Source organism: Coturnix japonica, chromosome 2 (assembly GCF_054131305.1).
Source record: "Coturnix japonica strain WE chromosome 2, WE-NBRP24, whole genome shotgun sequence".
Taxonomy (NCBI): domain Eukaryota; kingdom Metazoa; phylum Chordata; class Aves; order Galliformes; family Phasianidae; genus Coturnix; species Coturnix japonica.
In genome coordinates, this window is record NC_140664.1 from 24,217,844 (window position 1) to 24,243,428 (window position 25,585).

The 25,585-nt window shown below is 36.2% G+C and overlaps 1 protein-coding gene across 16 annotated transcripts in view; it reads right to left on the bottom strand.

Moving 5' to 3' along the window:
* RALYL (RALY RNA binding protein like) overlaps nt 1-25,585 on the bottom strand; it is a 360,553-nt gene that overhangs the window by 32,159 nt on the left and 302,809 nt on the right. For 8 of the 16 annotated variants that reach the window (XM_032442785.2, XM_032442787.2, XM_015855864.3 and 5 more), the window contains 3 exons: nt 11,430-11,477; nt 5,921-6,084; nt 5,152-5,232 (listed from right to left, as the gene is read on the bottom strand). In XM_032442785.2, coding sequence (XP_032298676.2) covers nt 5,152-5,232; nt 5,921-6,084; nt 11,430-11,477 — 293 coding nt within the window. The remainder of the gene's footprint in view (nt 1-5,151; nt 5,233-5,920; nt 6,085-11,429; nt 11,478-25,585) is intronic. The other 8 variants (XM_032442788.2, XM_085539420.1, XM_015855865.3 and 5 more) reach the window with 1 other exon arrangement.

Sequence of the window (25,585 nt, forward strand, 5' to 3'; positions counted from 1 at the left end):
CTGTAGTGAAAGAATAACTGAAATATGACAGACATTTCACAGTCTTGTGATATTATTTTGTTGAACTATTTCGTAAAAATAACAATAATAACAGCAACAGTAAAAAAGAACCCTCACAGATATTTTTCAAGAAGACTGAATGGCAACATAAATGTCAGGTCAGCCAGAAATGCAATGTTATGTTCCAGCCAACAACTTCATTGCAGGAGAAGGTACCATTGCTTTAAAAGCAATCAGTTTTGGGTAATTTCTTCTACTTTTTTCAGCTGTCAATAACATATGAAAATATTTCTTTTTATGATCACAGCTAGGTGCACAGAGGCAACTCAAATAAATAACAGGTGAAGCTTCCAAATCTATATTTCAGTGTATTACTGCACTCCTGTGATCCAACCTAAGAAGAGAATTTTGCAAGTGTCTTGTCTTCTTCAGAAGAAACAGAATTACAGTACTCAAGAATGATTTCCTTACTATGGCATTATCGAGACTTTTTTAAGCTCAGAAAATAGAACTGATATATCCCTAGAAACATATGTTGAAAAAAACAGGCAGGGACAATGAGAAACCTGTGCTAGCATGAGACAAAAAAAAAAAAAAGCTTTATAAAGGTCAAGAGTAAACACAGCCATTGCTCTTAGAGCTCTGATAGGAAGAGGTAGTTCACCATCTTAAACTGTGATGGACTGGCAATAGAAGAAAGGTAAAAAGTATTACCCATACCTCATTATCTTTGTTAAAAGAGGTCCGTTACTTTTTGGGTGTATGTCTGGGGCAACTCGAGAGCCCTCATGCCTGGAAAAAGGGATTTCCTCCCTCAGAAAAGGACTCATTCCATTTTGATACAAAGAGTCTCCTGGCTCAATTGTGTCTGATCAGTCCTGTTCATTGACTTTTGGGCATGTATTTCAATATGATGTCACATGGGTATCTTTAATTGGATAAGGTAAAATATGCTGATGAAATGTGCAAGTAGGCTACTGTCTACTTCAGCTGTAATAAATACCAGCCTCTAAACCAACTTACTGCAAATTTGGAGCACATTCACTGAAGTATCAAGATTTTAATATTATGTTTTGGGCCACGTGCATTCTTGTTACAGCTCAGTAGGTTGATATATACAGTAATGAACTTGCTTAATCATGTTCTTATATAAAGGAAATTAAGGAAGCTGAAACCTCAGACTTCATATTCAGTGAATGGCAGGCCTTCAGAACTAAACTTAAAAGTAACTGTTCTGTTGGATCCTTGTATGCTCTACAGAATCTGATGGAGGAATTATTTATAGTATTTATAGAACAGAGTCATGGAGTATTCTCGAAGAAATAATGGGTCGCTATCCAATGCGCAAATCTGTAAGAAAACATTAAGATTCTGACAACTGTATATTTAGAAGGTTACTTCCTCCCTTGGGGATGAGGTTTGTCTGTTCTGTAATAGCAAAGTGATGCAGTATCTGAGGTGAAATGGCATGAATCTGTATGGCAGATTATTATTATTATTACTTATTCAAGACTCATATTGTCTTAATTTTCAGGGAGTTGTGCAAATCTTCAAAATCATTCTCCTAGCATAACTCAGCTTTCAGTTACTTCATTTTTAGGAATGAAGAAGAGGAACCATACTGCTCTAAACAGTTTCTGCTGACAGGATATATATGCTGGAGCAGGGGGTAGGTGAGAGGGACCCAGATGGCCGACCAGCCTCAGCTACTCTGAAATTCTCTAATTCTGTATTTCTTTAATTCTGTGGCATAGAGCTTGGGAATAATTTTAGGATTTCTAAGCACAGAGATAAAATGTAAAGACTGTAAATACTGTACTTCAGGTGCCTTGCTTTGAGTATGTGAGTTATCCATTAGAAATAAGTTCCTTTATTGATTTGTTTTCAAACTGTTCTCTGTCAAGAAGTTCATAAACATTAGACCAGAGCTGCATGTATTTAAAATACTTATCTGCTTTTTAGTAATAGAATAGGAAAATAAAGTAGCTTACTGTTTGTTGTTTTGTTGTTGTTATTTAATTAGCAGATAGCCAGCAGATGACAGATTTGCATGTATAGCAAGTGAAAGAAATTGCTAATGCAATTCCTCAAACACTGGCTAACTAAATATCTTCAGTGACTTTGAGATGCAAAAGTAAAGAAACAAGTGAAATTTGAGGATGACATGAAGTTAGAAGGTACTTATTTAGAGTGAACTGGAATAGAAGGAGTCAGATAATTGTAAGCAATGTTCCAGTACAAAAAAAAAAAAAATAATAATAATGAAATTTAAATGCATTGAAACACCCCGTCACCCTCACTTGATTGACTAACAGAAGAACTCCTGCTCTTAAACTGGACACTCATCAGCTGAAAAAGAGAGAAAATTATGCTTGGGTATAGTTGTTTAGTCGACAATAGGCTATCACTACAATACAGCCACAAAAAAAAAAAAAAAAAAAAAAAAAAAAAAAAATCACACTATAATGTGTAAGATGAAGTATTTCTGAATATAGGCAAAAAACATTATATAAAGATTGATATAGAGATAAAGAGAGATTATTTAGAATGACACACTGATTCATTGAATTCTTGCAAGTGTATAGAGAAAATATACATGGAGGTGACTGTAAGAAGGAAAATCTTCAATATTACCTTTTTTTATTTCTGCCCAAGACAAGAGGAAGGTCTAAGAAGTAGAACATTTAAGCTAAGACAGTGTTGGCAAAACAAATGGATATGAACAAATGAAACAGATTTGAGCTGCAAGTTGGTGAAACAAACATAAAAAGTCTAAATACATCTAAGGCAGAGCTTAATCTATTTGAAGAGGATTAGATGGTGTGGCAGATTCAGTATCCCTTTCCATTTCTCTGTGATGAATAAAAGAGCCTTCTAGAACACATCTTGCATTTAAACACGTAGCACAAAGGAGACATGTCACACCCAGCTTAAAAAGAGATTTACATTGAGGTCAGTTACATTTTTAGAAATTACAGCAACATTTCTGAAATGTTTGAGTCCCTCTAATTATATTAATTTGAGAGAGGGATTAATTGTATTCTGACCTTTACTCCTAAACATATGGGTCCATTTTCTGAATCCAGTTTAAATGTGGAGAAGAATTATGAGAACAGTTATATCTTCTCAAATCTGAAAAGTCTTGTAGAGTAAATGAACTCATGAGAATTTTGCTATTTGGAGATGAAATCTTCCAAGCATATGCAATAACATTTTGGCACAGAATCCTGGCATTAAGCTGGTGTATGGCCTTGAATGCCACCAAAGACAAAAATAGCATCCTTACCCTAGATTAAATTTCTTTATTGAAGAGTTCCTTTATTTAACTAGCAATAAATTACAATTAGAATCAACATTGCATAAGTTCAAGGGTTTCAGGTTAACACTAAGGAGTAAAAGGCAACAAAATATTAAACAGCTTGATCCCACAGTTCAATATAAAAACTTTTCAAATAAAATGGCAGAAGTAGCAGCAGAACAAACATTCTCTGCTTTTCAGCCTGAAGCCCCTAAGGAACAGCATGGTTATTTCTCTGATAAACATCTTACAATAAGCTGATTATGTTCCTGACCAAGTCAACAAAATCATGTTTCTACCTTTAAGATTAGTTGGATGGACTTGAGAAAGAGGGAAATAATTCTATGGGGAAATCAAGCATGAAAGTGTATATTGTGTTCCTTAGTCCTCTTAAGAAAAATAATAATAAAAGAAAAAACTAAGCAATTTATTTTCAGATATGCTGCATGTAAAACAGAGTATTCTATGCAATTTTTAAAGCACAATAAATGTTCTCTGTGTTTCAATTATCATAGTGAAAAACTGAGTGTGGAAACCCAGTAAAGATCAAAACGAGGGCCCATGCTTTTAGTGATTCATTAGCTGGCTCCAAAGACAACCTTGTCACCTGGAGCTCTAATACTGACACATCACATTATTCACATAGCACTTGAATACATTGAAGAATACTCTCACTGAGGCACAACATCCTGTTAGAATGTACAAACTCCTGATCCCAGTTCCATAAAATAATTTACAGGTTCTGCAGCATTTGCCATGTTATACAGCCAGTGTTTTGGAGGTGTCAAAGCAGGGGGTTTTAGGTACTCATACTTCAACAAAGGTTCAGTCCTATAATCTGCAATTAGCACTAATCATTGCCACGGGACTATAAAATATTTTCTGAAATGCAGAATGAGTAATAAAGCAAACTTAGCAATTATTTTCAGGAGTAAAAATCTAGGTGTTAGTGTAATATGCTCAGTTCCATTAATGACAGCAAAAATCAAAATTTCTGTGTGACAGATTTCCTTAACATCTCCTGGAAGACAATGAATAAATATATATAAAAGTTTATCTGAAAATTAATCTTCTTGAAAGCAAGTGAGTGAAAAAAGCCCATATCTACTAACATGAAGATACTGAGTTATAGGCTTTCTTTTAGACTGATATTAGGAATCATATTTCAGGAACTGAAGAATTAAGAAGATTGGATATGGATAAGTTGATTTGTTCAAGACACGTATGAAAATGATCTAAACACATGTTCATCCTTCAGATAACAAAGGAAGTGTTACTACTCCCACACATCCACTTATGGTGCAAATGAACTTCATAATACAACATATAAATTTATGCTTTCCTGTGTCCTAGATATTGACATTCCCACTGTTGTTAACAGACATCTTTGCCAGTTCACTCACAAGAGACTAGTGTGTGATTAGACAGTCAAGATAACAGATCCTTGGAGGTCATCCTTATCAAGAGGTGTCCTGAGCTTCCTGTTGCTCAGCGTACCATGCTATCTTTTGCTTTGCTCATCACACTTCCATTCTTTCAGTCACATGCATATTTATTACACGTTTTATTTCAAGGTCTTGAATGCCATCAGTTCCTACAATAGGACCAAGAATGGTTCCCAACGGACACACTAAGGTTCCATCTTCTTTGTTAGATGTTAGTGTGTGAGATTTGGATAGGTTATGCGAGTATGTATTTTTCTCATCCTGATGCCATAATTAGACCCTTTTCCAGTAAGATGTACTGTTGTGGATTCACTTTATGTTTAAGACAGTAGGATGCTCTGTTGGTTGGTCTGGCACTGCAAGCATGTTATTGTAGTCCCTTCATTCTTTCTAATATCTGATCCCTACCTGATCTTTCTCTTCCTCTTCCAGTGACGCTTCCAAGGGCAGTATCGCTCCACATAAGGGGCAGGGGAAGACAGGTGGGTGCTGAAAGATGCATGGAGAGGAGGATGAAGTTCCTGAGAGATACTACAGGGTGGGGAGGTTGGTGAGAATGTAGGAGGAACATCTGATGTTTGTCAGCTCTTCTAAGGCCAACTCAATAAGAAGGGGTTGAATAGACCCAAGTTATCAACCCTATTTCGCACTCTCTTTACAGCAGGCAAAGACATTTTGCCTCCATTTTCAAAGGAATCACATGTAAAAAAGCAAACTCAACCCAACCTCCCCCTCCCTTCCCTGACCCAGACCACCCTCTGTATCTCACATGTGAATGGAAACAACCCTCAAGACTTGACAGAAAGCAGTGTTTCTCAGTCTGTCTGTAAGAAGATTATAAAGTTTTCTCTATGATCAGCTGTTTACAAGACCTCATGGTGCATAAACTGTCAAGATGATTGGAGGGAAACTTCTGAGGCCAAGGGAGTGAGGCTAAAGATCAAATATTTTCAAATGGAGTTATTTCCAAATTAAATCATTGTTCACTTTGACTAACACCAAAGGTGTGGCACCTTCACTAATTAAGAAAAACAAACAAACAAACAAACAAAAAAACAACCAAGCAAAATATCGAGGGTAAGAAATAATTGCAAAAAAGCTATACAGAGGATGCTGCCTGTTTTCAGAAATTAACATGAGCATTGCTTCAAAATCCAGACTCTTACAAGGAACTCACATTTGGATCCTGAGGAAGAAGTCCCACTTGAGGTGGATCGTGATGTTCCTTTCACAGAGAAAACCCCTTTGCCTCTGCGAGTTGTTGTAACAGCCACACGAGGACGCTTCAATGGTATCACTGCACGAGGTGGTGGGGGTACACGTCCATGATAATCAAACAACCTAGAAAAAATGAAGTCAGCTGGACTCCATAAAACCTTCTGTGATTTCATGTCATGGAAGCCCTGTCAATTAAATTTTCAAGTTATCTTTGAGAAAATTAACATTTGAAATCTAATCACTTTATATCATAGTCAAATTAGATTTCAAGGACCTATGCACATTAAGTGCCTTATTCAGAGTTTAGTCACAGTCCAGTGCATAGCTCAGATTTTGCATCACTGAAACGAGGGAGGATGCTTTATGGGACTCTGTTATTTGCAGCATAGAAAATCTATAACCTGCTTTCCACAGATTCAAATCATTTCGCTGTACACAGTAGTACATTTTATTGTAGTTACAGTAAGGTTCCTTTATTATATGCATGACTTGAATTCTACTTTTCTATCTATCTGCTATTCTTATAAACAGAAAAATAAATGAGCTTTTCTTAAACCAGACATCATCTTAAAGAAATATCCTGTGCGTTGTAAAATATCCAGTAGTTTCTATTGAGGGAACTGTATATCCTATAGAATTGACAGAAAAGAGGGCCCATCACGTCCACTCTTCACTGAATAACAAGTTGATGTACAATCACTGAAATACTAAAGCATGATTAATAGAATGTTAGCCTTGTTCAAACCAAACCACTACATATATTCAAAGAATTGCTACTACAGTCACTAGAAGATATTCTATAAACAAAAACAAGTAGTGTTCTCAAACAGAATGCTCCAGTCTTTGAAAACACATTTAGTAACAGCAGCTGATTAACCTGTATAGAAGAAAATAAAGACAACAGGAAAAGCAATCAAAAGTTAGATATACTTAAAATGTAAAATGCTTTGGCTCTAAACAAAACAGATTAGGAGAAGAAAGTTACAAGAATTAAGACTTTCAGTTCTGATACCGAAATAGAGGGACAAGCAACATTATCGAGAATATCTTGTGTTCTGCTCACATGCTATTGCAACTACTAATTATGTAAATTTGTAACAGCATGTTTAATTTTCACAATTCTAACCACTGTTTCCCAGCTGGGTGGATAGATATATATTTGAAAACAGAGACATGAGAAACAGTAATTAACTGCCACACTGTCTAACAGCATGCTGATCAGAAAGCAGAATCAAACTTAAATCTTCTAGCCCATTTTCTAGCAAGTAAACACCTAACATTTAAATCCTGGAATCCTTCCAGTTGTCTGCACCATAATCTTACAAACAACATAAACAAGGCCTCTCCATTTCTTTAGCTGTTTACAACATATACCATAAAGTTCCCATCACACATGTTAAATTTGAACTCCATCACTTTGAATGCGCTTTTTGAATAAGCAGTTTCTAACTACTGTAAGCATAACTAAAAATTCTGTATAATTAAGAACAAAAAATATAAGTTTTAAACTTTACAGAAATATTATGGTTTGTTGTCTGTCATATCCTTTATTATATTGAATCATGTGCAGGTTGGTCACAATCTCTTGAGTGATTTTACTGGATCAAAATATTTCAGAAAAACTCTAAGTTACAATGCAGTAGATCACTCAATGATTTGTCCAATTTTTCATATTTGTATGAAGTTGTTCATATTTCAGTGATGTGCCTTCTTGTATAGTCAACAAATATACAGAGAGGTATTGTCAAATTGGTATCCGCAGATCATAAAGGTAGAAGGATTATCACATTGGAAAGGGATAACTGGAAACATGGAAAATGCTCACTGTGTGTAGGCTTGCTGGGAAAACTTCCAGGGGAGTGATCTCCTGAAAGAGACCCTTCCCCAGTGGCAGTCAGCCCTTAAATGGGGTCTAGGAGAGGTGCAGCCAGGCTCCACCCCTTCTGGTTACACAGTTGAATTGCCTTCATCTGTGCTCCCATGGCTGACTCATTGCTTGCCTGAGGTGGTCAATCAGAGTTTCAGGCCATGATTCAACAGTTCCCATACACTTCTTTAAAAGGTGCTGCTTCTTACTGGCTTTGAAGTACATTGCCTAACTTCTCTGTGCTTGTAATTTGAGCAATGATTAACAGAAATCTTCAGTTCTGGGAGGTGTGTGTATGGAGGAAAAATGAGGAAGGAATCTTTACTAGGGATTGTCATGACAGGACAAAGAGTTATGATTTTTAACTGAGAAAGGGTAGATTTACATTGGGTACAAGGAAGAAATTCTTTACTATGAGGAAGGTGAAGCTCAGAGAAGCTGTGGATGTATCATCCCTGGAAGTATTCAAGACTGGGTTGGATGGGGCCCTGGATAACCTTATCTGGTGGAGAGTAAGGCCATAAAGGTTATTAGAGATATCTAGCACCTCTCTTATGAGGAAAAGTTGAGAGACTTGGGACTTCTCAGCCAGGAGAAAAGAAGTCTGAGAGAGGATCTCATTGCTGTTTATAAGTATGCGAAGCACAGAAGTCAAGTGGATGCGGCCAGATTCTGTTCAGCAGCATCAGAACAAGGGGCAGTGGGCACAAGCTGCAACACAGGAAGTTCCATATGAACATGAGGAAGAGCTTCTTTTGTGAGGATGATGGAGCACGCAGGAGCAGGTTGCCCAGAGAGGTTGAGGAGCATCTTTCTCTAGAAATATTCAAAACCCATGTGGACAATTTCCTGTGTGACCTGATGTAGGGAATCTGCTTTAGCAGAGGGTTGGACTCAGTGGTCCCCTGAGGCCCATTCCTACCCCTACAATTCTTTAATTCTCTGAAGGCATCCCTGCCTAAGGCAGAGGGGTTGGAACTAGGTAATCTTTAAAGTCCCTCCCAATTCAAACCATTCTATGATTCCACAATTCAGTTATAAAATGGTGCTTTGCTTCCATAATCACCATATATTTTGATGATAAAGTGTATATTCTCCTCCCTCCTTCTAAATTCTGCAGTACCGATCTTGTCAGTCTGCCTTCATATAGATTTGATTTCACAAAAGAAACTAGTTTTGCCACACTTTTCTGACCCCATAATTGCTTTAGTAAAGATAAGACAGGTGTATTCATTCTGAATAATTCAGAAGAGTTTGGAAAACTAATGAATATTAAAAAGCAAGAAATTCAGAAAGTTAAAATTAAAAAAAAAAAAGTTCAGAAATTAAAAAAAAAATCATGAATAAATTTCTTCGTTTATATTTCCTATAAGTATGTTGATCTGTGTGATAGTTGTGCTAATGCACTGAATTCTCTATAAATTTTTCATGCCTGTCACATAAGATTTCTCATCTTCTATGCCTTTACCTTGGATCTTACAGAGACATTTAAACTCCTAACTTTTTGTGTCATCATCAGCGTTTCCAGTCCTGGAAGATGAATCTTACATTTAAGTTTTCTACCAGTAAAATGATGCTCTCTTAATCATGAAGGATTTGTAAATCAGAAAATTATACTATTTAATACACTTATGAGCACTTCTTTTCTGTCAGTAGTTTTTCATAGTAGGATACTCACAAACCCAGACTTCCACAGTGGCATTTAATATCCTATAAATATTTCTTCTGTTGTGGAAGTGTAATTAGTTCATTAGAGTGAGCTGCAGTGTACAACAATAGTGGAAAAGCCTAACGACTAATAACTTTCATGTTCAGATTGTATTAATCAGAAAGTGTGCTGTATAAAACACAGGCAAATCCACTGATAAAACTCAGAGATCAACTCTTGGGAAAATAAAAACAAGCCTGTGTGAGTTAACTTCTTCCAGGACAGGAGCAACTTCTACTATTAAGGTTGGACTCAGCAGTATTAAACTGAGTTGGTGGCTCTTACTCCATATGTCTATAGCTTACTCTTTTTAGCTTTGTCCAAGGCAAGCATGGTCTCATGTCTATGAAGAAGCAAATAAAACAGCTTGAATTGAATAAATCCCGGGAAAAAAAGAAAAAAACAAACAAAAAAAACCCCACACCAAAAAACACAAAGACATTATTTCTGTATGTTCTTCCTACAGTGTTTCTGAGCAGAAATGTACATATGCATGAAAAACTTAACTTCAGGGTGTAAACCAGTAATATGTCATTGTTCGCTTGTTGCCCCATCCAGCCTGGCCCTGAGCTTCTCCTGGGTCAAGGCATCCAAAGCCTCTGTGAATAAATTGTTCCAGGGCCTCACTGCATTCCGAGTAAAAAATTTATTTCTAACACATAACCTAAGCCTCCCCTCCTTTAGTTTAAAGCCATTCATGCTTGTCCTGTCATCCCTATCAGAATGTGTAAAAAGTCAGTTCCTTTTCTGCTTGTAAGCTCCCCTCATTACTAAAAGGCCACAATGAGATCTCCCCGAAGCATCTCTTCTGTAAGCCGAAGAAGTACAACTCCATCAATGTATTTTCATTGGAGAGTGCTTCAGCCCTTTGATAATCTTTGTGGGCATCCTCTGGAGGTGCTCCAACAGCTCCACCTCCCTCTTCTACTGTTGTCCCCAAAACTGGACACAGTACTTCAAATGAGGCCTCAAGAGGGCAGAGTAGAGGGTGGAAATCCCCTTCCCTTTCCCCTCCCATCTAGCCATCACTCTTTTGATGCAGCTCAGGATATTTTTGGCCTTTCTGTGCTGCAAGTGCATACTGCTGGATCATGTCCAGCCTTTTGTTCACCAAGACCCCCAAGTCCTTCTCTGAGGGGCTGCTCACAATGAGTATTCCCAGTCTGTACCCATATCTGGGATTGCCTTGACCAAAGTGAAACACCTTGTTCTTGGCCATGTTAAACTTCATTAGATTCTTGTGTGCCCACTTTTTGAGCCTGTCCAGGTCCCTCTGGATGGCATTCCTTCTGTTGTATCAACTTCACCACTCATCCAAATGAATGCCTTAAAATTCTGACAGCACTGAGCTAGACTACATGAAGGTATTTGTCTCCAATTGCCAGGCATCCTCACTCTTTTTCCTGCTATGGAAATACAGACATTGTTCATCTTCTCTGACATCTCTTAAGGTCCTTCTAGACTTCTAAACATTCTTGGAAGACAAGAACACATATTTCAAGAGACAGTCTATATCTTATCATACCCTTGGTTTAAATATCAATACTTAAGAATTTTGCAGCCATTGTATGTTCCTGAGAAAGTAAGCCTAGAAGAACTCTGTAGAAAGAAACACTGAGCAATTAAGCTACCATTAAAGTTTTCAGCAAAGAAAATGCCCCAGTAGCTCACAGAAAAGGGTAATACCAAAAAAAGCTGTGTAATGAGCAAGTATTGGGTGGTAATCTTCTCTGTTTGTGATATATTCAAATAATCTACATCAAATACACAATAGAAATGATGAAATGAATAATATGCAAAATCAAAACAGACTTGCCTAACCAAACAATGTGATTACATTATAAACAAACAGTTGAAATTGTGTAGAATGTACAAAAATATAACCACGCTTACCGATTGTAGAAATCATCCCTGTAGTAATCATAATCAAAGACATAACCACTGTGGAAAAAGAACAAACAACAGAGAAACAAGAATGTATGTGCTTATAGAAAAAATGCACATTGATCAAAACATTTCTGTTAATGTTAGCTTACTTTCACATTTCAAGCCAGTTTCGGAGTCCTTTTACTTCTGTTACTTAACCATATATTACACATTACGTTTACCAAAGCTGCCGTCAGTTGTTACTCTTTAGTAAATTTGGAAATGTGAAGTCTAGGATGAGTAGAATATTGAAAACAGTTGATAGTACATATAGAAAGGATTTAACACACCACACTGCTCTGTAATTAGAGAATCATTATAGTGTAATACCCCGAACGATCAAATGAAGTGAGCACTCTGATACTGAAATGCTCTTCTTCACTGTCAAAATTAGTAGCCTAGGAAGATTGTTAAATGCAATAGAGATTGGCAAATAAGTTAGCAGTAGAGGACTGAAATTAGACAATAAATTAGGTTAATGAAAAATGTTAGAATGGTTGGATCGTTGATTTTTGAATTCACCAAATCTTTTACCATAAACAGAAAAGGAAAAATAATTAAGAAATTGAATGGTGTAAGTAATGTTAGAGATAACTTTCCTCTCAGATTCAAAAGAGAACATACATATGTACAGAAATAAATATAGGTAGGAGATTAAAAATGACTAGAAAAATACTATGTTATGAGTTGTCGATTGTGAAATAAATCCTTCATTGCTCTTCTTATGTTTGCATTCTATTATCCATTTTCTCCCTTTATGGTGAAGATACAGCACTGAAGTGCATCTTAAACACTCAAAAAGAGAACCAAAAATAATAAATGATCTGTACTCAAATTTGCTTTGTCTGACTAGGAGCAGAAACTGTAAGTTTTTTTACTTACCTTACAAGGACAATTATTAAGGAATAAAAGGCATGAAAAAAAGAAAGTATCACAAAAAAAGAAGAACAAAAATAGCTAAGCAGAAAGATAGGGAGAGAAAGAACAAAGGAATTAAAAAAACAACCAGTGAAAATAAAGGTGAAAACCTGCATATTAATGAAGTTTGTCCTCAAATAGAATGGTGTTCTGGACTATTTCTGCTCTCTGATGAATTTTTAGTGCACATTTTGTAGTATAGGTCAAGAACTCTTGAATTCTTTGGGTTTGTTCTCCCTCATCCCATAAAATCCTTTTCCCATCTTCTTACCTTAGCTAAGAATCAGAGGCTCAGTGCTTAAAATAGAAAAAATAAAAATAAAAAAAATAGAGTTGACAGACTTAAATTACCTCATTTACTATTTCATCCTGCAGCTTTAATTTTGAGGGCTTGCTGTTTGCCATATCTGCAACTTGCAAAAACACCCACCAAAGGAGCTGAAGGTTAGGGTGCAGTTTCCACTTCTGCCTTGGACAAAAGTGCCCAAGCCCCTAATGATCAGAGAAGTTGTTCCATCTACCCATGTATCTACCAGTATTGAAAATCTTGGGACTCACCAGGTGAAAAGTCCAGGTGTAGTCCTACCATTAAATTGTTTGAGAAACAAAAGCCTTGAATGCATTTTATATGAAACACTCATTAAATTAAACAGACCTGGGAGACTAAAGCCAAGAAAAAAACTAAGCATCTGGTTAAGGAATTAAAACATTAAATACTAATATTTAAACCTTATATGGCAATCATATTTCTGTATTTCACCTTCACGCAACTCTAGTAATTTTTTTCCTATACAGCACAACAGCTCTTACTTTGTCTTTCACTAAATAGCCAGTCCACATGAAACTAAGAGATAGGAAAGCTATCATTATATTTACAGTTATCCACAGTTCGCTAATGGCTGTATTTAGCTGCCTGATTAATAGCTGCAATAATACTGCACTTAATATTCAGTTTGTGTTTTTAAGTAAAGAGGACAGACAATTTGAAGAAAAGAAATTCAATTTAAAAGGCTTGTCACAGGAAACCTTTCACCTGGAGTGATGTTAATTTAATTTACATGAAGATGAAGTAAATTCAGTTTTTCAAGGTTAAAGACCGTGAAGCCAATGAACGATAATTCACTTGAAACCAGCTGGTGTAAGGATGAAGGGCAGCTCAATTCTGGGCCCTAGAATGTACTCTGAGAAGCAAGGCTTTGTTATTTGGGGCAAGCTCCCCCCCCCAGGACAGAGTAAGACTGGACTTTTGAAGTATGAAATCATTCATATTCAAAATGTCATGACAGAGAAATCTCAAAGCCACTCCTGGGAGTGATGGTGATGGGAGGGCGATTTCAAGCTGAGGTCTGAACATTCCAGGTCCATAGGACTGAGAGAGAGCTGGAAAAAGTTCACAAGTTCCTCAGATGAGTATAGTAGGCAGATAAGGCTTTGGATGCTGTTGTGGGAAATTGCAAGAAAGAGCTTCTGGTGTGATAATCAAATGTTTACCTCCCTCCTTCTACTCATACTCAGCCGCTGCATAAATGAGGAGATTCTCTCACACAGCATTCCTCAAGTACAGTATTCTTATACTGAAAAATGTGATTTAGCACATTTCATTTTTTAATTTAGTAAAAAATCTAGGATAATCTCTTTTGAGAGAAGTAGTTCTGCACATCAGTCAGCTACTAAGAAGTTCATTCTTTTTTTCTGTTCACTGTTTGTGTAACTTCTGACTTGAAAATTGACAACTTTGCAGTCCCTTCAGCTTTACCAGTGTCAATTTCAACCCACTATTCCCCATGTGGTCTAATGTTACTGTTGGCACCAAAAAAAGCCAGCACATACTACAGCCTGATTATCTCATGGCAACATGATTCATGAGTTTTTGTAAACTTGGTTGTTTGTATCAGTTACCTTTTAAAATATTTCATTGCTTTGCAAACATCTGATACTGTTATTATGGCAGCCCAGAAACATGTCACTCATAAAAATTAATTATCTGATGAAAGCTTTTAAGTCTGCAAGTATATAGAAGAGGAACATCACTCTTAAGATGTTGTGTTTTTATATTTTCACCAGGACAAACCTCAGCAGATTTCATCAAATGTTTTACAGTAGAAGCTATCTAAAATGACTTTGATACAGATGTTGCCTCTAACATGAAAGTTAAGGTGCTTTGTATTTTCATATGGTTTAGTTCTGCAACAACCTTTGCTACTGAGATAAGAAGTACTGGTTTTCTGAATGTTTCACAACAGTCAGACTCTGAAATGAGCATACCCAAGGCTTCAGCTGCAGCAAACATTATCCAGTTCACTCATCCTGTCCATCTATCTGCCAAAGAATTACTGACCTTATGGCTGGGATATGAAATGTAAACATATTGTGGCTTTTAACAGTGTGACCTGCTAGCACAATTGACAAACTAACAGGAGTTGATTTGCTTCCTTTTTTAATCTGAGCATTTTAAGCTAAATCTTTACAAATCAAGGGCATCCCTTCTAATTGAATCCCATATCCCACAATGTAGGTGATGGGGACTATGGCAGGAGGCAGGGAGGGAATGTCTTTTTTCCCCACAGGCTATTCAGGATCTCTGCATTGGCAAAGGGCATTTCTGTGCAGAAGCGTTACTCATAAGAACAGAAAATAGCCAGTTCTGCACACAAAATAACTCCTATCTGAGGCTATTGGCAAAGATGTGGTATCAGCTGATTTGCCCTAGTACAAAAAGCAGAGAGTGATGGGTTACGGTGAGCCCTCAACGGAGCAAGAGGCTCACTTTTTCCCCCTTTCTTATCACTCATCATCCTTTAAGAAGTTGGCTGAATTCAAGATTTTGTCATGGAGATAAGACATTTACTTTTCCATGTTATCTAATAAAATAACAGAAGGAGAATAGTGCTATAGAACCTTATCTACTGTTGACCCTTACAGAATAAGACAGGTAGAGGAGCGCAGGTCTAAAGTGTTGAGAAACATCATCATGGTTCCTTTTTTGTCCCCATGATCTGGGTCTGTTTCTCCCTCTCTGAAACTTACTCTGAAGTTGCAGCTGGACAGGCAATGCAGCAGTAGCACAGCTACAACACTGAGCTCCTGGAGATAAGTGTCCTTTGCTTCAACAGTTGAGTTAACAGCCCATAGATGCAAGATATCATGTGAGACCCTTAAAGGTCTGGGGTTTTATAAGAGCAATTCCTACTGCTCTTTGTTGTGAAGCAGTTGTTCTGTACATGTATTATAAAGGCTGTTATCCAGAGATAATGACAGGAACCCAAAATGGATGACCTAGAAGGAAAGAACATTTTCTGCTTTTAAAAGCAATTTTATTTTTTTTTAATTGTAAAATGGAATGATAATGTTTCACTTGTAATAATACGCTAAAGACATTACACTATGAGTGTGATTAGTATAGCTCTGTCTACAACCATAGTTATTCACACTTCTACAGCTCAGGGACAGACAGAAGCTTTGGTCAGTGATGTGGTATTGAAAGCAAAAAATTAGCACAGATCACTAGCACTGAGATCAAGGTGACCGTAGGGTTCTTAACCTCTGGGGAGTTATTCCTTAGCAGCTCACTACCCTGTGTTACAGAGGCTGCAAGAAATTACTCTTGCAGTGTAGAATACCAAACATTCAGGAAGTCTGAGGCAGAGAGGGGTTTAAAGGAGCCTGTGAACTGGTGGTGTCTGCACTTTCAGAATGACACTGAACAGGTAGGTCACCTACCCACAGATATACACATCTCCGTAGCATTAACAAGAAACCTGTCTACGTGATGTTGCTATTAAAGTGGAAGGCAGTAAGGCACACTAATGCTTACACTAAGGCAAAGAAAACTTACCAATATTAAGTGTTTCTGTTAAGAAAAAGCCATAGCTCCCTTTTCTGACCAAGTACCAAGGAGGCAATCTTGAACAAGTTATCTCTTTTAGATTAATTTTACTTAAATACTTGTATTACTTAAATTCAGTGTTCCTGAAAAATAAAGACCTCAAAGATCAGATTTTCAGATCTATAATACTGTTTGCGTTCAGCTTCCCTATGCACATCAGCAGATGCAATCAGATGAATAATGCTTCTCATCTCCAAAATAACCTTCTGGATGCTATTATCTATTTATTTACATGATGATATTGTATATTGAAAATATACTGATACTATATTGCCTCTCAAATACTGTGTTATATGCCCACAAACAAATTTTATAACCTAATGGTCACACTGTTTTAACATACTTTGTTCCAAACACCAGTTAGTGTAATTTCAATGGAGTTACTCTCATTTCAGAAGAGTTAATGCAGCAAAACAAGAACAACTTTTTTTTCACAGAAACAAGAAATTCTGTTGTGCACCTGAGTCACCCTTAGCTAATATCATTGTTTTTCCCCACATGAACAGAGATGTATTTGTAAATCATAAATGTTGACAAACCAGACATAATGCATCTTAATTCAATTGACAGCACTATCACCATTTATACTGTCAATGCTTCTCTGTTGTCAGTGCTGGATAAAAATATTAAATACAAAAGCAATATTCTCTTAATCAAATTCTTTTTAGAAAGCACATTTCAATGTAATGGTTGAAGCTAGTACTCCTGTCACTTGGAAAATCATTTCTCTTGTCATGTAAAAAGAGTGCTAGAAATTGCTTCTGTCGAGTGCAAAATAGAATCAGTCTAAACTGACATGATATCAAAAAATATAGAGAGAGATGAGAGGAGCATAACTAGATGATCTGGGGAATAAGCACTGGCAAGTTTTCCTGCAAGAAATTAATCAGATGGCAATGACTTCCATGAGCTATTAAAAAAAAGTAGAGTCTTTGGATACTTTTCAGCGGATGGTTACCCATGCTCCCCAGAGACAAGAATTAAATTGGTGCTAATTAACATGTTAATTGATAAACTCACCATCAGTTTCCAAAGCTAGGGGAATGTGTGGGCTGAATCCTATCTTTAATTTAAAAATTGTTCAATTTTAATTAAGGATGAAGATCATGGTAGAAGTGAAAGGACCTTCTGCAGTTCAGACCGTATATAATGTAGAGGAAGACAACAGTCCACAGTCTAGTTGTTGCTGATATGCATTTTACTAAAAGACAATTTTTTTTGTCAGTGATTCCTTCAGCAGATATATTCTTGAAGATTTATAGCAAAAAGGAGGGACTGAGCCAGAGGAGGACAAGAAATAATAGATAAGTATTTTGGACTCCTTTCCATATTGCAGTTATGAGGGCAAATAAGAATGGTTAAAAACAAAAAAAGTACCTCCTAAATCCCTGATCTCTCACCTCAAACTGTCAGACAATTGGATGTAACTTACTGTTTGCATTTACCTATCATCATAACAGTTTTGTTAACATAAATTCATTCTGATTTCATTCAGTCAAAAAGGGCAAGGTAACATTTTTGTATGTTTTCCATCTATTTTCCATGAAGTGGAGAAGTATGGAATCAGATATGAATAACATAGAAAAAGAATATGATACTGTAAATGGAGACATCTATCCAGCAAAACTGAAAAGCTTTGGGGAAATCTCTGTCCAGAGAGATATGTTTTGCCCAAATACATCAGATACACATAAAAAAGTTGGACTGACATACAGAATTCCGTTTCCAGCACCCATTAAACAATCTTTCTGCAGGCACTCAGCAAATCTGCAATACAATTAGGCTGCATTTCTTTTTTTTCCCCTCCTTTCCCTCCTTTTTTTTCTCCTCCTTTCCTTTCCCTCATATACTTTGTTTGGGCTCATCCTCTCCTCCAAACTATTTTCCTAGTGAAATGTATAGTGGGGAAACTCCTGGACTTATTCTCCAACTTAAATTTGAGGCAAATCTTGGGTAAATATTCAAAACTCCCTATGGACATTCAGATAATTTAGTTACTTAGAAAATTCCCTGTAAAGGATTAAACAAAGCCTGTGTAGTACATGATCGAAAAGACATTAAGATTAATATTCAGACTCTGGGGAATCGTCTAATCCGGGAGTGATTTTTGGCAGCCAAATGGGCATGAATGATACAGGACATTCACAGCAAAATTTAGCCTAAACTGTTCCCTGTACAGACAGGCATCAGAATTACACCCAACAAAACCTACTTTAGCTGCAGAGAAAGACCGCGCTTAACAATGTTAGCTTGATGATATTTAAAATAATAATAATAATAATAATAGTATTTTAGAAAATAATGTATTATGGGTTTTCTATAGAAAGAAACATAAATAAATCTACTTAATGTCTCCCTGTCCTTTCTTCTCCTGATGTTAAACTATTTTCTGTCATCTAAAGTAATCTCCAATTACTTATGTTTCTCATGGGAACATATTATACTAAGGTAATGAAAAAGCTTTCCAGTGTGAAGTGGCCTACCATTTCCCAAGGTGCCCTTTAATTGTACCAATTGACTGGGAAATTCTTGATGTCCATATGGTAGAGTAATGAGTCCCACCGCTTAAAAATGCATTTCAGATTCAGTGTATTCAAGGCACATTCAGACCATGCACAAGTGATTGATTATCCAATTTATTAGCAATATTGTATACATTGCACGAGTATGGTGTGACAAATACAGAAGACTGTCATTGACAGGTGTAGGAATAAGTGATGGGTTTAGGCTTTGAAGTGTTTCTACAGCATTTCACTGAACAGCAGATTGATAAATTAAAATCACATTGGTAACACTGGAGATGAAAGACTAACTGCTTAAGATTACAAAAACAGATCTCTGGAAACTTTATGTGCTCTCCAGAGAGGTAGTCTTAGAAGCACTGAATGAAACAGAAAGGCACAGTTCACAAAAGATTAATCAATTTCAATATGTCAGTGTGTTTATGTATACAAAAAAGTGCTTCTTGAAAACTGTAATATAGTTTTCTTTCTCCTCTCTCCCTTTCTTAAAAATGTAGGAAATGCATATGATAAAAAGGATGTTCCCTAACTGCGCAGCAGGGACTCAGTCCCAGCCTTTACAGAGATGAGTGGAAGGGCAGCTGTGCAACTGACTGTATGGTCTGTTTCAGCTGGAACAGATCAGACTTTTTTCATACTGATTGGTGCAATGTTGTGTTTTGTCTTTAGTAGAAAAAGTGCTGGTTAACACAAACATTTTAGTTGTTGTTTAGCAGTGCTGCACAGAGCCAGAAATGTTTCAGTGCCTCCTACATGCTTCCCATGAAAGTAGGGAGGACGCAGAACCAGGATAGCTGACCTAACCTGGCCAAAGGTGTAATTCATACCATATTACATCATGAAAAAATCATGGGGAGTTGGCCAAGGGGGTTTCACTGCTCAGGAACTGGCTGGAAAACAGTCACAGGTGGTTAGTAACTGCATTGTGCAACATTTGTTTTGTGAGTGTATATATATAATAATAATTACTATTATTTTTCCTTTCCTGTCATGCTAAATAGTTTTTATTTCAGCCCATGAGTTCTACTTTATTTCCTCCCCTTCCACCCCCCCAGATCTCTCCACAAACCCTCTGGAAGTTGGGAATGAGTGGAAGGTTGTGTTCTGTTGGGTTATGTGCTTGCTTAAATAACAGCACAACTTACTTCATATCGTCTAGCCCAGTGCTAACTATATGAACTGCACTTCCCTTGGATTCTGACAAATTCATGCCTACTAATGCTTCAGTGCTCTGGAAAGGCATGTCTGTTCACTTTCCATTTATACAGAGAAAAAAACCACCAACATTTCTTTACTGTAAATGAATAAATAAGTCAGAAACTAAGTAATTTCTAAAATTACAGGGGAGAGACCATTTAATTTCCATATGAGAATTAATACATCTCCACTCTCAATTCCCTCACAGTTAATCCATAATAAAGTTGCTGAAATTAAAGGATCAAATATAGTTCTTTATCTTAAATACACATATGGAATTTTTCCCATTTATTCCTTCTCACAAGGGAGAGAGGTGTTCTTAATCCCAAGTGACTCACTGAGGTGTAACACATGGTAAAACAGCCCTGATGACTTCCAACATGGTATTAGTATTGTCATTACTGTATGCAAATTTTGACATGTACTAGAACTCCCAATTTCTTATCACACAGACATGACCCGAAAGTGACTCATTCAGTTGAAAAGTTTCTACTTTTTTTTTTTTTTTTTTTTTTAAATCTGCAAAGAGACATAGCTTGAGGCTGGTTAAAAGACCTTATACCTCTTAGACAAATCTGTATGATTTTTTTGCATGTTCTAACATCTCAGTTGATATTGGAGGCTGGCCCCTTAGCTTCTACAACTTGCCTTAGGCAAGATCAGTCATCTCCTGCAGTTGAACTGGGCTGTCTGCAAGAATTAAGGCAGACTGTATCTACCTTTTTTTTTTTTTTTTTTTTTTAAAGGGAAAACATCTAAACTGGAAAGATCTTAATCAAGTTTTCAAACACAATTTGTATAAGAATAGGAAACAGATGATATAGATGCCTTTAACCAGTTTGGACACAGTTTGGTAATAAAAAAAATAGCTTACCCTTTCTGAGGATCAGCACTTGTTAGAAACCTCAGAAGGAGATAACCGCCAAACAAAGAAGCTTCCCTTTTGGCTGCCAGCCCTCATATGAGGTTAGGGAGGGACGAAGCCAGGGTTACTAGTTGCACAAGTGTGCAACTTGCAGCTGTGCTCCCATGGTTGACTACAGCCCTTCACCCAGTGCTCAGTCACTGGTTTACGCCATGACCTAATGGTTCTCATGCATCTGGGCTCCTGCCTTTCTGGGTATGTAGGGAAGGCAATCCATATGCTCTTCTGCTTTACTGTGATTGGTTTTCTTCTTTATGATGACCTCCACTCTGTAAGGGCTTCTACTCTGGGGTTTACAGTAAGGGTACACGACAATATGGGATTATCATTTACTTACTACCTCATTTGAAAGTTTGCATACATATGTCTGCAACAGATCTGATTTTGAATTTAGTCAGGTTACATTTTTGTTTTCAGATTTATCCTGTTTTTTTCCAGCTGTAAGCTCCTTAAAATATGATAGTAACATTTTGCAAATAATGTTTCTCTGACACATTTTGGTAGCATGACTGAAGATGACTTAGTGATTTACTGACTTACTGTTAACATTTAAAACAAAAATTGAAGAGATATGTGATCATATCTCCATTTTCTCCATTTCACTCCCTGGATATACAGGAGAATTCTTGATGTAATTGTATTTGGCTTCAAGGAAACAGTTGCATAGATTTACATTTTGGAAACTTACAATTTTAGTGTAGGCAAGTTTTGTTATCTCATTATTGTCTGTAAAGAGTGTAATATTTATGTTTGCACAAGACATCACATTCAGTGACCATAACATGAGAATTTAGAATGAATTGTAATCCACCTTGAGCAGAATATACATAAGTTCTTCTTTAGTCTTATCAACCTTGGTAAAAATGATTCTATGTATATAAAAATTAAAAGTGAGACTCTCATTTAAAACATGTTAATCACCTTTAAGATATAGTCATTATCTTAGCTACTAGAATATTGCTTGTACATCATTTCTTTCTTTTCCATAAAGGTTAATTTCATAACAGTTCAGAAAGCAAGGAGACCACTTCACAAAAGTGGGCTCAAGAAGTTTTATGTTTCTATTATTGCCATATTCTTTCCCCATATCATGTGGTCGCTGTCTCTGAGTTGAGTTGCTCTAACCATCAGGTTAGGGCTGTGCTTGCACCAGTATGCATCAGTACTAGTAAAGATTTATTTTCATTAAAAAAAAAAAAAAGTTTCATTTTGTGTGTTTTATCACTCTGTGATATATACATTAGAAGATAACTATACAAACAAGTTTTAGGCTATTTTGGTTTTACACAGTGTATTGAATTAAGCTGCCATAGCAATTTAGTAATCAGAATTGCCTCAAGCATCTCTTCCCAAAACACGGGACTGTGAAGGAATTGAAACTGTTAACATCTCCCTCTATCTCCTCCTTCTTGTTCTTGTAAGACTCCTCTCACACAATTTTTGCCTTCTCCCAGCAAAAAAACATCACCATTATTCACCCTTATATGACTTACATGACTGGAATGTTATTTTTCTATGAATGCTCTACACAGCAAGACAGTTTTATAGCCTATAAAATATCAGCCAGAACATGAAATACAACTAACTACTGATATATAGACAAGGTCTGCTTGAAATCAAATGGTATTTGATTCCAGGTTTAAAGTATAATCATGATTAATACGTGTGTGTATGAGGATAAAAAGATTACTTTTGTAAAGAAACAAAGTCTTTTTCAATACCTCTCAAGTACTTCCACAACAATATGTGAACACTTTGGCACAAAAGTGCTATGAAAGCTACATGAACAACTTACAGTTTTGCCTCACTAATTTCATAGCCTCAGGATATATAATTTACATATCCTGGTGTACCTCATTGACTCCAAAAAAAGGACAGCTCTGCAGGAAGAATTATGTTACTTGAGAAATGCTTCACGTTTCCTCTTGTGTGTATTGATTTTAATTTCCATAAGTGTTCACTATTTTCAAGTAGTCAACAAATATTTCATAGGAAAAATGTGGTCTGAAATTGGTAAACTTTCATTTTGACTACTTGCTGTTCAAAGTGTTCTTGAAAATCCATCAGTTGTTTCTGTCCCTTGATTTAGGTGACAATAGAATAAATGAGGACATATCCAGTAGGTAAATGATCCAGTTTGCAAATGATTGCATTTGATAAAATTTGCAATTTAACTTGACTTAGAAGTACTTTCTAATGTCTATCTGGTTAGTTATGAAAATATTTTACACACTTACTATGGGACAAGAGCTGATTCAGCCACCAAACCTTACCCATGAGAGGGCTCCTAGACCAAAGTGTGAATTCAGAAAAGGTGCTTTTTGTATGTCATTAGTGGCAACTGAAAAGGAAAAAAAAAAGTCAGTAACTCTAGAATCATAGAATTGTTTGATTTGGTGGGGACCATAAAAGATCATCTGGTCCAGCTACCCCCAATGAAGAGGGAAACCTACAGCTGCATCATGCTGCTCAGAGTCCTGCCCAGTCTGACCTTTAATATCTCCAAGAACAAGGCATCTACCACCTTCCTGGGCAACCTGTTCCAGTGCTTTCCCATCCCTATAATGAAAAAACATTTATTTATTTATTTTTTTCTCATATCCAATCTAAATCTCTCCTATTTTAGTTTAAAACCATTTCCCTTTGTCCTGTCTCAACAGGAAAACAATGACAACAAAACCAGTAACTCCAGATTTGTGGGAAATGGATTTATGGTTTTTAAATTAAAAAAGATGATTTAGTTTTATCTACATAATCACTACAATGATAACATAAATTGCCACTTTCTGGTCATACACGTCAGTTCTTCTCTGACTTTTCTACTTGAAATTTAAGACACTCACCTCAGCGTTAAATTTTACTGCAATATGAGATTGTAAAGAAGTTGTTTCTATTGACCAAGACTGATCTTTGCATGAACTTGGAACCAGAATGGAATACTTTTCTAGCAAAAGTGATTAATTAAAAGTCTTAGCAATAAATCTCACAGAACAGTTATGTTTAGACACAATATAATGTAACTTCTATTTTTTTTATTGTGTACAAAAGCAGTAGAATTCTTACAACATGTGTGTACTAATGGGAAAACGTGGTTGGTGTCAGCAGATCTGCGTTGTGGTCCAAAGAATGATAGGATTTATAAGAAACCAGACTGACCTTGTGACAAAATAATCCCAAAACTAAATGAATAACTACAAACTGCTTTAGAAGTTCACTTTATAGTTGAAGCTAACGTAAAAACAAAAATAAAAACCAAAATAATTTTTCTTGTTCTTAAAGTAAAGAGCAGTTTGTATGAAGCAGAGGCTACTGAATAAGAATGTAATTACTCTAAACATAACCCTCCTTTTCAGACTTTGTTATGTAAAAACATTATAGTAATGTTGGTAGAAAGTCATCTGTAAATGATGTCTGATTTGCCTGAACTCAGATTAACAGATTAAGCTAAATTTTATCAGATGATTTATCTTTCAAACTGAAACATGGCAATATCTGATTAATCATTTCTTAGTATCATACACAAGGCCATTGATGGAATAACACTAAAGACAACACCTCCTAGCTTGAAGCTTAGTAACATTTTAAAAACACTAACACTTAGGAAAGGGAAGTGTGATCTACAGTTTCCTCTGAGTTAGTAATGTTTCTCCTTGAGGCACTTCTTTCTGCACTGCCTCTCTCAGGAAGATTCATGCCCTGGAATTGGCCATTCTCCTGATCTCTGAGGAGAACCAGAGATTAAAAGTATCACTGTGCACTGTCATGTGTACAACAGCTCACAAGCCTTTCCTGTCTATTCACAGATCTAGAAGGCATTTCTAGGAGGTGTCTGGTCCAGCTTCCTGTCCAAAGCATAATGATATCCAGGGCTATACAAGAGCCTCGCCTATCTGAGATTAGAAAACTTCAGTGGAACTATCTCTTCACTTATTTATTCCTCCAGAATGCTTTGACCCCCTCGCCACCCTTCAGAAGCATTCTCTTATCCATAGGTTTTTTCCCCCATTAGAAAGGGAAAATGCCATGATGCAATTGAGACTGTGGTTATTTAATTTTGAGGTACTAACATTACTCAACATTAATGAGCTCAATAAGTATTATTTTTCTAGAAATAGTAATGAAAGGGTAGTCTTGGATGACAAAAATAGCAGAAACTAATCAAAAGGAAAAGCAAATAGAATAACCAGAAGAGAAAAAGGTGATCTTATGCTCTATTGCCATTATCAATTATGAACCCCTTTGTTACTGATTAATATAGTCAGAGGAAAAAAGGAATTTATTAGGGTGTGTATTTGTTATGCTTGTTGCTAATAAAAGTTAATGGAATTAGGAAAAGACTTTTTTCCCCCCATATGTATTAGTATAATTTTGATGTGATATATATTTCTTTGTGCATGTAAAAATGGAAATGAAGAATATCAAGAAAACAGAGGAACCAGAAAATAATTATTTAGATTACAGACGAGTAGAAAAATACATAATCTGTGATCTTTAAAAACCGAACAATGATACAAAGCCACCAGGTACAGTAAATGGAACAAAATATTATCTGTTACCGTGACTTCAAAATCTATTCCTCAGAGATGTCTTCAAGAAAAAACAAACAAACAAATTAAGAATCAACTTTTTTAGAAACTTATAAAACAGTGATAATTCATCCACTTTTTCAGAGGAA